Genomic DNA, 14,376 nt, shown 5'->3' on the forward strand with positions numbered 1-14,376 from the left:
CCAACTCATAAACAATTTTAGAAATAGGCTCAGTGCCGTTATCATTTATTACAGTGTCAAAATTGAGAACAAAGTGTAAATAGGAACATTTTTGTCATTAAGTCAGTATCGTCTAAAACAGAGTTTGAAACCTCAGTGCGTGACAACGAATAAATGAAGGTTGGGTTTGGATTACAATTATGTAAACAAATCATGCACCCTTTTGCCAAGCTCCACGTGCATATCGCCCCTTCGACCACTTTGCTTCCCGTCATTGAATGGGGCTTCATCGCCCCCAACGCACTCAAAGGATCACAGGGCCGTATACGGATTGACCATGCCTCCACAGCCAAAGTTCTATGGTTAGCATGCCCTGCCGAAGGACCCTAGTATGCGGTCGGAAAAGATGCTTGGAGTTCGTCTGTCCACAACTGTCTGCACCAGTAATGCTAGCTTGGTGTGCAACGACCGGTGGTGGTGAGTATAACCAGAGACACTGGAATATAATGGCTTCTCTGGTATAATTTAGCTAACAACGTTAGATAACGTTATTACTGATTATGTAGCTAGGTAGCCATCTCTTGATAAAGTGAGGCAGGCAAGTTATTGTTAGCTAGCGAGGCAGGCGAGCTATTGTTAGCTCGCGAGGCAGCCTAGCTAATGTTAGCTAGCGAAGCAGAGTAGATAACGTTAGCCTACAAGTTGGATTTGCAAGTTAGTTCGTAACTCATACAAGTGTATTCTATATTATCTAGGGCAAGTCTAAATAATGGATGCAGCTATAGTGGTAACTAACCCATGTCTAACATGCTGACCACACCGCTGGTGTCGCATGCGCGAGCATTGCAAAATAAATGTACACATACATGTTAGTCAATCATTACACCTAACACTGGTCGAGAGCGTCTGTGTGGCCAGGCGCTAAAATATAACTTAGTTATATTTGTGATGCTTGATGCTGTGCAAGTCCTGCCTCTCCCATCCCCTCATTGGTTTTTAGGAGCATATACCATCTCCTCATTGGTTGTTAGGAGCATATAACCACGTGGGTGATTGAAAGATGAACTGAGGTTCACACTCCAGTCCAGTTGGTGGTGGTAATGCACCTTAAAGTTGGTTACCAACTGCCAAATAAAGTCCAAAGAAGAAGAAGAAGCCTGAAGGAGGAGAGATTACTAGAAACTAACTCTGTTTACCCTTTTATCTGTGTATTCATTGAGTAGAGGATCTTGTGCATTTCATGTAAAAAAACAACCCAATGTTTATGTTCCAGGAAATATTTGCTAGCAACAGCAGGCTAGCTAGCTAAATAGCCATACATGTTTAACGCTTTTTGAACTGTCCCCAAAATAATATAGTTGGTTCAGAGTTTGAGCATGTAAGTCTGACTAAAACAGTGAACAAATAACCATTACGGTGTCAGCGGCCTGAATCTAATCCAATCTGGAGCTACAGTCTGTAAAGCATATAATTTGGCTTTACACTAGTTACCCCATCCCCAAAGACAGAACTGACTATATCGTAAAAATTTATGAAAACAAAAATTAGCTTTTTGGTCTTAATTTAAGTCTAAGGTTAGGCATAAGGATAGCAGTGTGGTTAAGGTTAGGGTTATACACTGCTCAAAAAAATAAAGGGAACACTAAAATAACACATCCTAGATCTGAATGAATAAAGTATTCTTATTAAATACTTTTTTCTTTACATAGTTGAATGTGCTGACAACAAAATCACACAAAAATTATCAATGGAAATCAAATTTATCAACCCATGGAGGTCTGGATTTGGAGTCACACTCAAAATCAAAGTGGAAAGCCACACTACAGGCTGATCCAACTTTGATGTAATGTCCTTAAAACAAGTCAAAATGAAGCTCAGTAGTGTGTGTGGCCTCCACGTGCCTGTATGACCTCCCTACAACGCCTGGGCATGCTCCTGATGAGGTGGCGGATGGTCTCCTGAGGGATCTCCTCCCAGCCCTGGACTAAAGCATCCGCCAACTCCTGGACAGTCTGTGGATGGAGCGAGACATGATGTCCCAGATGTGCTCAATTGGATTCTGTTCTGGGGAACGGGTGGGCCAGTTCATAGCATCAATGCCTTCCTCTTGCAGGAACTGCTGACACACTCCAGCCACATAAGGTCTAGCATTGTCTTGCAGTAGGAGGAACCCAGGGCCAACCACACCAGCATATGGTCTCACAAGGGATCTGAGGATCTCATCTTGGTACCTAATGGCAGTCAGGCTACCTCTGGTGAGCACATGGAGGGCTGTGCGGCCCCCCAAAGAAATGCCACCCCACACCATGACTGACCCACCGCCAAACCGGTCATGCTAGAGGATGTTGCAGGCAGCAGAACGTTCTCCATGGCGTCTCCAGACTGTCACATCTGTCACATGTGCTCAGTGTGAACCTGCTTTCATCTGTGAAGAGCACAGGGCGCCAGTGGCGAATTTGCCAATCTTGGTGTTCTCTGGCACAACCCCCACCTGTGGACGTCGGACCCTCATACCACCCTCATGGAGTCTGTTTCTGACCGTTTGAGCAGACACATGCACATTTGTGGCCTGTTGGAGGTCATTTTGCAGGGCTCTGGCAGTGCTCCTCCTTGCACAAAGGCGGAGGTAGCGGTCCTGCTGTTGGGTTGTTGCCCTCCTACGGCCTCCTCCACGTCTCCTGATGTACTGGCCTGTCTCCTGGTAGCGCCTCCATGGTCTGGACACTACGCTGACAGACACAGAAAACCTTCTTGCCACATCTCGCATTGATGTGCCACCCTTGATGAGCTGCACTACCTGAGCCACTTGTGTGGGTTGTAGACTCCGTCTCATGCTACCACTAGAGTCAAAGCACCGCCAGCTTTCAAAAGTGACCAAAACATCAGCCAGGAAGCATCTCTGAATGATGCAATGTTGGCCTAAATGACTAATGATGGTAAATACAATCCACCTGTGTGTAATCAAGTCTCCGTATAAATGCACCTGCACTGTGATAGTCTCAGAGGTCCGTTAAAAGCGCAGAGAGCATCATGAAGAACAAGGAACACACCAGGCAGGTCCGAGATACTGTTGTGAAGAAGTTTAAAGCCGGATTTGGATACAAAAAGATTTCCCAAGCTTTAAACATCCCAAGGAGCACTGTGCAAGCGATAATATTGAAATGTAAGGAGTATCAGACCACTGCAAATCTACCAAGATCTGGCCGTCCCTCTAAACTTTCAGCTCATACAAGGAGAAGACTGATCAGAGATGCAGCCAAGAGGCCCATGATCACTCTGGATGAACTGCAGAGATCTACAGCTGAGGTGGGAGACTCTGTCCATAGGACAACAATCAGTCGCATATTGCACAAATCTGGCCTTTATGGAAGAGTGGCAAGAAGAAAGACATTTCTTAAAGATATCCATAAAAAGTGTTGTTTAAAGTTTGCCACAAGACACCTGGGAGACACACCAAACATGTGGAAGAAGGTGCTCTGGTCAGATGAAACCAAAATGGAACTTTTTGGCAACAATGCAAAACGTTATGTTTGGCGTAAAAGCAACACAGCTGAACACACCATCCCCACTGTCAAACATGGTGGTGGCAGCATCATGGTTTGGGCCTGCTTTTCTTCAGCAGGGACAGGGAAGATGGTTAAAATTGATGGGAAGATGGATGGAGCCAAATACAGGACCATTCTGGAAGAAAACCTGATGGAGTCTGCAAAAGACCTGAGACTGGGACGGAGATTTGTCTTCCAACAAGACAATGCTCCAAAACATAAAGCAAAATCTACAATGGAATGGTTCAAAAATAAACATATCCAGGTGTTAGAATGGCCAAGTCAAAGTCCAGACCTGAATCCAATCGAGAATCTGTGGAAAGAACTGAAAACTGCTGTTCACAAATGCTCTCCATCCAACCTCACTGAGCTCGAGCTGTTTTGCAAGGAGGAATGGGAAAAAATGTCAGTCTCTCGATGTGCAAAACTGATAGAGACATACCCCAAGCGACTTACAGCTGTAATCGCAGCAAAAGGTGGCGCTACAAAGTATTAACTTAAGGGGGCTGAATAATTTTGCACGACCAATTTTTCAGTTTTGATTTGTTAAAAAAGTTTGAAATATCCAATAAATGTCGTTCCACTTCATGATTGTGTCCCACTTGTTGTTGATTCTTCACAAAAAAATACAGTTTTATATCTTAATGTTTGAAGCCTGAAATGTGGCAAAAGGTCGCAAAGTTCAAGGGGGCCGAATACTTTCGCAAGGCACTGTATCTTGAGTTTCTGCCCTGATGACACAGAAGGCTTCATCGACAATGGTAAAGTGTGTTTTGTGAAAAGTCGTCTAAAAAAATCCCAGTGTGATAAACTAGTAGGTTCATTACCCAGCCAAGTAGTTGTCATTTTGCTTGTGAATTGCACAATCAAAAGCTTTGTGCTTTGTTTATAACATAATGTAATTTACCACATGGCTGTCTATTGTATGACCATGTCACAGGCCCTCCCAGTCAACACCACCTCATAAGATAAAATACATTGTTTATGAGGATTGCCTGCTGCAGTTGTTTGAGAGACTGCCAGTTTGCAGCAGAACATGCAATATAGTGAAGACCAGCAAGGGGACCCTCAGCATCACATAGACATGCCCTCGCTGTGAGCATTCCTATAAAACGGAACAGGGAGGACACTTTCAGGTTGGTGACATTTTACCTGGTCAAAGGTCAAAACATGTTTGAGTTTTGTCCCAATTCACCTTGATAACCTAGCCTCTTGGAACCAGCCTGATTTATGTGTGTGTGCCTGTGTATGCATATCATGATATCTGAAGTGAAATAGAACTGTGAATACAGTGATCAGGTTGGTTCCAGCGTGCTAATCATAACCACCAGCGATCAGGTTGGTTCCACCGTGATAATCATAACCACCAGTGATCAGGTTGGTTCCACCATGCTAATCATAACCACCAGTGATCAGGTTGGTTCCACCATGCTAATCATAACCACCAGTGATCAGGTTGGTTCCACGGTGCTAATCATAACCACCAGTGATCAGGTTGGTTCCACGGTGCTAATCATAACCACCAGTGATCAGGTTGGTTCCACCGTGCTAATCATAACCACCAGTGATCAGGTAGTCAGTGCTCTGTTTGTGTTTGGCCGACCCGTAACTTTGAGTGGCCAGGAGCTGATCTACACTGCCGTACATATCAATTGGGCGCCGTAAAGGCCTCCCCTCTTGTCTGCTCACCAACGGTCGCCAATGGGTAGACCAGAGTTAGGTAGGTTTAGTCTGACCTGTTCAATCTTCAACATAGTATATGTTTGTTTGTCAGATATCACCTTTGCTAACTGACATTGGTAGAACAGTGAACAGTGACTATATGTGTATGTGTTCACAGATGCATCTATGGAGCAGCACATGGAGACTTGCAAGATGATGTGATGAAGTCCAGATTGACAGATGGGCTTGATACTGATGTCTCTGAATAGAGAGGGACCTGGCACTCGACATTAAAATTTGACTAGACACAACTTTTACTTGTCTTTTTATATGATTGAATTGAATGGTATCAGTAAATATGGGGAGAGAGAAACCCTGTGTATTCCTCACCCAGATCAGGAAGCTCCTATTGTACACAAGACACCGCACAGGGAGGTATGACCACTCTGACATGTTAATCAAGGTAGCCCCATTACCACCAGACAAAATGCAGATAGGCACAGTATCTGTATCGGCTGGGAATGACAATGAAATGTAAAAGGTTCACATTGTTATATTAGCAGAACACTGATTCTATGGTATTATGTAAAGCAGGGGTGTCAAACTCATTCCATGGAGGGCCTAGTGTCTGCAGGTTCTAGTTTTGTCCTTTCAATTAAGACCTAGACAACCAGGTGGGTGGAGTTCTTTACTAATTAGTGACCTTAATTAATCAATCAAGTACCAAGGTGCAGAGCGAAAAACCCCAGACACTCAGCTCTCTGTGGAGTGAGTTTGACACGGGATGTAAAGGGTTAATTCTACATCGACCTGTTACTACATTTGAAGATTATCAAAACATTTATTTTAGAATATCTGCATAAACTCATCAATTGCATTCTTCTTATATTACCTTGTAGACTACTGACCTATGCAAAGCTTCCTCCGGCATCTCACCATACATCTGCCTGTAGTTATTGAACTCAACCTGAGGTTTGTTTGTTGTGATTGAGTGGGGGGGAACAGCTGCGGGCAAGGCTCTGACGGATGTGTGTCTTGGTGTTGGCAAGGACACGCCCAAGAAACACATACATCAAACCACACCCCCAAGCCAACTCACGTTTGGCTCCTGTCATGGCCGCCGGAATGTCTTGAGAAGCAAGACAAATAAAAACTAGGTGAAATCAGCAGGTGCCGTTCCCAGCATGCCCCAAAAAAATGAGGCCAAATTCGCGTGTGTCCCTTTCTCTGTGCAAATCTATTAGTATAAAGTCATTTCCCATATTTTTAGGATACAATGTACGCTGAGTATGGAGAAAAAAGTAAGAACACCCTCTCTTTCCATGACAGACTGACCAGGTGAATCCAAGTGAAAGGGGAGGGGACAGGTTAAAGAAGGATTTTTAAGTTTTGAGACAAATGAGACATGGATTGTGTATGTGTGCCATTCAGAGGGTGAATGGGAAAGGCAAAATATTAAAGTGCCTTTGAACGGGGTATGGGGGTATGGCAGTAGGACATCCAGCCAACTTGACACAACTGTGGGAAGCATTGGAGTCAACATGGGCCAGCATCCCTGTGGAATGCTATCGACACCTTGTAGTGTCCCTGCCCCGATGAATTGAGCCTGTTCTGAGGGCAAATAATTATTATTATTTTTCCTTTTCTTTATCAATGGTGTCAATAATTTCAGACCCCACTATACATACAATATTAATATAATATTTCCAAATCTCTATGTCAGTGTTCAGACTGAAATTTTCCAATCATGAAATAAGAGAAAAGGGCTATGTTCCAATGTCCACACAAGAACACCACCAAGTTCATAGTAGTCATTGGTCAAGGTTGTAGGTTCAATCCCCACAGGGATCACATACACATATTAAACATGTATGAACTCACTGTGACCTTAACTGTAAGTTGCCTTGGATCAAAGTGTATGATTAATGGCACATTTCATTATCAATATTATAATGATTGTCACGACTTGTTCGGAGGTCGACGTCACCGACCTTCTAGCCATCACGGATCCATTTTTCATTTTCCATTGGTTTTGTCTTGTCTTCCTTCACACCTGGTTCCAATCCCATCAATTACATGTTGTGTATTCAACCCTCTGTTTCCCCTCATGTCCTTGTCGTTGTTTTATTGTATGTTATGTGCAAGTCATGTGTCGGTGTGCGACACATGTATATTTTTGTATATTTTGGTTTTTGGAGTTTTATGAGCACTTATTCAAGTTCCTTTTCCTGACTTCCCTGCCACCGACACACACCCATAGCAATTATATTATATTGGAACATGGGAATGTATTGTGTGAAGTAGACCACAGTTGACCTCTGACCTTCATACGTAACCCTTGTCCTTGCTGTCCAGCAGGGTGGAAAAGAGGAAGTTACTGGACCCTGTAGGAGCTTTGAAGGAGAAGTTCCTGAGGGCCAATTCGCTTCTCTTCCATCCACAGGTACACACACACACACAGGGACCGTGTCTGAATACCCTTAGTTGCGTTGTAAATAACCATTTTAGGTATAAGAAAATATAACAGGGGTAAAAGGGGTATATATGTTTTTTGCTGAAGACACAACACTGGTTTGCCTGATCACCGACAACGATGAGACTGCCTATAGGGAGGAGGTCAGAAACCTAGCAGTGTGGTGCCAGGACAACAACCGCTCCCTCAATGTGAGCAAGACAAAGGAGATGATCGTGGACTGCAGGAAAAGGAGGGCCAAACAGGTCCCCATTAACATCGACAGGGCTGCAATGGAATGGTTCGAGAGTTTCAAGTTCCTTGGAGTCCACATCACCAACAAACTATCATGGTCCAAACACACTAAGACAGTTGTGAAGAGGGCATACTTCCTGCCATCCAGGACCTCTATACCAGGCAGTGTCAGAGGAAGTTCCAAAAATTGTCAAAGACTCCAGTCACCCAAGTCATAGCCTGTTCTCTCTGCTACCGCACGGCAAGCGATACCGGAGCGCCAAGTCTAGGACCAAAAGGCTCCTTAACAGCTTCTACCTCCACCAGGACTATTTAAATTGCCCCCCCCCCCCCCCCCCCCCTTATTTTTACACTGCTGCTTCTCGCTGTTAATTATCTATGCATATTCACTTCACCCCTATCTACATGTACATATTACCACAACTAACCTGTTTATTATCTATGCATATTCACTTCACCCCTATCTACATGTACATATTACCACAACTAGCCTGTGTATTATCTATACATAGTCACTTTACCCCTATCTACATGTACATATTACCACATCTAACCTGTTTATTATCTATGCATATTCACTTTACCCCTACCTACATGTACATATTACCACAACTAACCTGTTTATTATCTATGCATATTCACTTTACCCCTATCTACATGTACATATTACCACAACTAACCTGTTTATTATCTATGCATATTCACTTTACCCCTATCTACATGTACATATTACCACAACTAACCTGTTTATTATCTATACATAGTCACTTTACCCTTAACTACATGTACAAATTACCTCGACTAACCTGTAGACCCCGTACATTTACTCGGTACCGGGCCCCCTGTATATAGCCTCGTTATTGTTCTTTTATTGTTACTTTCTATTTTATTTTTTACTTTAGTTTATTTAGTACATATTTTCTTCAATATATTTCTTGAACTGCATTGTTGGTTAAGGTAAGTAAGCATTTCACTGTAAGGTCTACCTACACCTGTTGGATTTGGCGCATGTGACAAATACAATTTGTTGATTTGTTGAGAAACAGTTAAAACGTGATTGTACATTTTCCCCTATCTACAGCTACAGTATCTTTACCATGGTGCACCTTCTTTACCTCAGATGTCAGCCATGGAGAGCATGACGGAGAAGCTGGAGAGCTTTGGCGCTCTCAAACTGGATGCTTCGCCTAACTTGCTGCAGCACTCGGCCCACCCACTCTTCAACTTCCGCTCGCCGCCCTCCCTCTCCGACGCCATCCTCCGCAAAGGCAAGGAGCGTTACACCTGCAGGTAGGTACCCACCAGACAGTTTAATTTGTCAACTTCCGCTCGCCGCCCTCCCTCTCCACCGCCCTCCCTCTCCGCCACCCTCCCTCTCTGCCGCCCTCCCTCTCCGCCACCCTCCCTCTCCACCGCCCTCCCTCTCCGCCGCCCTCCCTCTCTGCCGCCCTCCCTCTCCGCCACCCTCCCTCTCTGCCGCCCTCCCTCTCCGATGCCATCCTCTGCAAAGGCAAGGAGCGTTACACCTGCAGGTAGGTACCCACCAGACAGTTTAATTTGTCAACTTCCGCTCTCCGCCGCCCTCCCTCTCCGCCGCTCTCTCTCTCCGCTGCCCTCCCTCTCCGCCGCCCTCCCTCTCCGCCGCCCTCCCTCTCCGCCGCCCTCTCTCTCCGCCGCCCTCCCTCTCCGCCGCCCTCCCTCTCCGACACCATCCTCTGCAAAGACAAGGAGCGTTACATCTGCAGGTAGGTACCCACCAGACAGTTTAATTTGTCAACTTCCTCTCTCCGCCGCCCTCCCTCTCCGCCGCCCTCCCTCTCCGCCGCCCTCCCTCTCCGCCGCCCTCTCTCTCCGCCGCCCTCCCTCTCCGACGCCATCCTCCGCTAAGGCAAGGAGCGCTACACCTGCAGGTACCCACCAGACAGTTTAGTTTGTCAACTTCAAAAAAAGATATATGGGATCAACATAAGATATTTAAGCCATGCTCTCTCTCTCGCACACTTTCCACGCTCCCCATCTCTCTCTCTCTCTCTCCCCCTTGCCTACTCCCCCATCTCTCTCTCTCCCCCTTGCCTACTCCCCCATCTCTCTCTCTCCCCCTTTCCCCGCTCCCCATCTCTCTCTCTCTCTCCCCCTTGCCTACTCCCCCATCTCTCTCCCTCTCACTTCCCGCGCTCCCGCTCGCCATCTCTCTCTCTCTCTCTCTCTCCCTCTCTCTCTCTCTCTCTCTCTCTCTCACTCTCTCACTCTCCCCGCTCCCCCCCCCTCTCTCTCTCTCTCTCTCTCTCTCTCTCTCTCTCTCACTCTCCCCGCTCCCCTCTCTCTCTCCCTCTCTCTCTCTCTCTCTCTCTCTCTCTCTCTCTCTCTCACTTTCCCCGCTCCCCCATCTCTCTCTCTCACTTTTCCCTGCTCCCCCATCATTCTCCCCCTTTTCTGCTCCCCCATCTCTCTCTCTCTCTCTCTCTCACTTTCCCCGCTCCCCCATCTCTCTCTCCCCCTTCCCTGCTCCCCCATCTCTCTCTCTCACTTTCCCTGCTCCCCCATCTCTCTCTCACTTTCCCCACTCCCCCATCTCTCTCTCACTTTCCCCACTCCCCCATCTCTCTCTCACTTTCCCTGCTCCCCCATCTCTCTCTCACTTTCCCCACTCCCTCATCTCTCTCTCACTTTCCCCACTCCCCCATCTCTCTCTCTCACTTTCCCCTCTCCCCTCTCCCCCATCTCTCTCTCTCTCTCTCTCTCTCTCTCTCACTTTCCCTGCTCCCCCATCTCTCTCTCACTTTCCCCGCTCCCCCATCTCTCACTCACTTTCCCGCTCCCCCATCTCTCTCTCTCACTTTTCCCTCTCCCCCATCTCTCTCTCTCTCTCTCTCTCTCTCTCTCGCGTTCTCTCGCGCTCTCTCTCTAGGTACTGTGGGAAGATCTTCCCCAGGTCAGCTAATCTTACCAGGCACTTACGGACACACACAGGGGAGCAGCCCTACAGGTAAGCCCTTCCTCTTCTTTCCTCCATCCCTCTATACCGCTGACAGAAGCCTACTCCACCCGATCAACCAATGATGACATCACGTCCTTCCCACCTGATTTATTCCTCCTTGTTTGGCAATCAAAACGCACGCATGCCTTGCAGGCCTTCGTAACGACACACACATACTCACACACACTTAAATGTGCTGATTCAGCTATACACACACAGAGCATAGATATATATATACATATATATCGTGGAGGGAAGGAATAGAGTGGTAGGGAGGGATGGAGGGAGGTGGGCGGTGAATGGTCCTGGACAATGTCATGATGTAATAGTGCCCTGGGGAAAACAGAGCCTCCATTTATAGAGACCAGTTAATTATCAGTCATTTGGCGCCTGCCCAGTCTCTGCACAGATAGGGAGGGGGCTTCCTTCCTCTTAGACCCCAGCCATTCAGAGAGCCCATTGATTGACCTCTGAACCTCACAGCCCTCATTTCTCAAGATGCTCTTAAGCCGTTTGTCAAAACGGCATCAAGTACTTAGAGTCCTGCCAGCTACTTCTGCTCGCCACGCAACAGAGAGCTCACACATACACTCACACATACCACGCTCTCTCTCTCTCTTGCTCTTTTAACCGTGTGTCCCTCTATCTCTTTCGCTCTTTCTCTCTGCTGAATGTTTCTCCATCTCTCTATTTCCCCATCTCTTCGAGTCCAAAAAACAGTGTGCAGTTTGAGAACATGTTGACAGTGAAACGGAAAGAGTGGCAGTGATAGGCAAGCAGTTCTACATTTGAAAATAACCTGCAATCTCATTTTTCAAATGGACCATCTAGTATTTGAAACTTGGTTAACCCGAGGGCACAAAACAAAAGGGGTGCACTTTGTCCTCTGTTGAGCTGTAGTGCCAACTCCCTGAGCACAATTTACATAAAGAGATTGAGAGAGGGAGAGGGAGAGAGAGAGAGAAAGAGAAATACAACCCATATTTATGCTTATTTAGTTTATCTTGTGTCCTTTAACCATTTGTACATTGTTAAAACACTGTATATATATAATATGACATTTGGATTGTCTTTATTGTTTTGAAACTTCTGTATGTGTAAAGTTTACTGTTAATTTGTATTGTTTATTTCACTTTATATATTATCTACCTCACTTGCTTTGGCAATGTTAACACATGTTTCCCATGCCAATAAAGCCCCTTGAATTGAATTGAGAGAGAGAGAGAGAGAGAGAGAGAGAGAGACCGAGAGGGAGAGAGAGAGAGAGAGACCGAGAGAGAGAGAGACCGAGAGGGAGAGAGAGCGAGAGAGGCCGAGAGAGACGGAGAGGGAGAGAGAGAGACCGAGAGAGACGGAGAGGGAGAGAGAGAGAGACGGAGAGGGAGAGAGAGAGAGAGAGATGGAGAGGGAGAGAGAGAGAGAGACGGAGAGGAAGAGAGAGAGAGAGAGACGGAGAGGGAGAGAGAGAGAGAGAGACGGAGAGGGAGAGAGAGAGAGAGACGGAGAGGGAGAGAGAGAGAGAGACGGAGAGGGAGAGAGAGAGAGAGAGACGGAGAGGGAGGGAGAGAGAGAGAGAGAGACGGAGAGGGAGAGAGAGACCGACAGGGAGAGAGAGAGACCGAGAGGGAGAGAGAGAGAGAGAGACCGAGAGGGAGAGAGAGAGACAGAGAGAGAGAGAGAGAGGGGGACAGAGAGAGAGAAACCGAGAGAGAGAGAGAGACCGAGGGAGAGAGAGAGAGAGATAGATAGAGAGAGAGAGAGAGAGACAGAGAGAGAGAGAGAGAGAGAGGGAGACCGAGAGAGAGAGAGAGAGAGAGAGAGAGGGAGACCGAGAGAGAGAGAGAGAAAGAGAGAGAGGGAGACCGAGAGAGAGAGAGACAGAGAGGGAGAGAGAGAGACAGAGAGGGAGAGAGAGAGACAGGGGGAGAGAGAGACAGAGAGGGAGAGAGAGAGACAGGGAGAGAGAGAGACAGAGAGAGAGGGAGACCGAGAGAGAGAGAGACAGAGAGAGAGAGAGGGAGACCGAGAGAGAGAGAGAGAGAGAGAGAGAGAGAGAGAGGGAGACCGAGAGAGAGAGGGAGACCGAGAGAGAGAGCCCGAGAGAGACAGAGAGAGAGAGAGACCGAGAGAGAGAGAGAGAGAGAGAGAGAGGGAGAGAGAGAGAGATGGAGAGAGAGAGAGACCGGGAGAGAGAGAGAGACCGAGAGAGAGAGAGAGACCGAGAGAGAGAGACCGAGAGAGCGAGAGAGAGACAGAGAGAGAGAGAAAGAGAGAGAGGGAGACAGAGAGAGAGAGAGAGAGACCGAGAGGGAGAGAGAGAGACAGAGAGAGAGAGAGCACACAAAAAACGATACATACCTTGGCCTAAACATCAGCGCCACAGGTAACTTCCACAAAGCTGTGAACGATCTGAGAGACAAGGCAAGAAGGGCATTCTATGCCATTAAAAGAAACATAAATTTCAACATACCAATTAGGATTTGGCTAAAAATACTTGAATCAGTCATAGAGCCCATTGCCCTTTATGGTTGTGAGGTCTGGGGTCCGCTCACCAACCAAGACTTCACAAAATGGGACAAACACCAAATTGAGACTCTGCACGCAGAATTCTGCAAAAATATCCTCCGTGTACAACATAGAACACCAAATAATGCATGCAGAGCAGAATTAGGCCGATACCCACTAATTATCAAAATCCAGAAAAGAGCCGTTAAATTCTACAACCACCTAAAAGGAAGTGATTCACAAACCTTCCATAACAAAGCCATCACCTACAGAGAGATGAACCTGGAGAAGAGTCCCCTAAGCAAGCTGGTCCTGGGGCTCTGTTCACAAACACAAACACACCCTACAGAGCCCCAGGACAACAGCACAATTAGACCCAACCAAATCATGAGAAAACAAAAAGATAATTACTTGACACATTGGAAAGAATTAACAAAAAAGCAGAGCAAACTAGAATGCTATTTGGCCCTAAACAGAGAGTACACAGCGGCAGAATACCTGACCACTGTGACTGACCCAAAACTAAGGAAAGCTTTGACTATGTACAGACTCAGTGAGCATAGCCTTGCTATTGAGAAAGGCCGCGTAGGCAGACATGGCTCTCAAGAGAAGACAGGCTATGTGCTCACTGCCCACAAAATGAGGTGGAAACTGAGCTGCACTTCCTAACCTCCTGCCCAATGTATATTAATGTATATTAGAGAGACATATTTCCCTCAGATTACACAGATCCACAAAGAATTCGAAAACAAATCCAAATTTGAAAAACTCCCATATCTACTGGGTGAAATTCCACAGTGTGCCATCACAGCAGCAAGATTTGTGACCTGTTGCCACGAGAAAAGGGCAACCAGTGAAGAACACACACCATTGTAAATACAACCCATATTTATGCTTATTTATTTTATCTTGTGTCCTTTAACCATTTGTACATTGTTAAAACACTGTGTATATATATATATAATATGACATTTGTAATGTCTTTACTGTTTTGAAACCTC

The 14,376-nt window shown here is 46.2% G+C and overlaps 1 protein-coding gene across 1 annotated transcript in view; it reads left to right on the top strand.

The window, feature by feature from the left end:
• Positions 1 to 14,376, top strand: part of LOC110491048 (histone-lysine N-methyltransferase PRDM16) — a 394,111-nt gene that overhangs the window by 305,142 nt on the left and 74,593 nt on the right. The window contains exons 10-12 of the mRNA XM_036946771.1: positions 7,542 to 7,629; positions 9,014 to 9,183; positions 10,802 to 10,879. Coding sequence (XP_036802666.1) covers positions 7,542 to 7,629; positions 9,014 to 9,183; positions 10,802 to 10,879 — 336 coding nt within the window. The remainder of the gene's footprint in view (positions 1 to 7,541; positions 7,630 to 9,013; positions 9,184 to 10,801; positions 10,880 to 14,376) is intronic.

Source organism: Oncorhynchus mykiss, chromosome 16 (genome assembly GCF_013265735.2).
Source record: "Oncorhynchus mykiss isolate Arlee chromosome 16, USDA_OmykA_1.1, whole genome shotgun sequence".
Classification (NCBI taxonomy): Eukaryota; Metazoa; Chordata; class Actinopteri; order Salmoniformes; family Salmonidae; genus Oncorhynchus; species Oncorhynchus mykiss.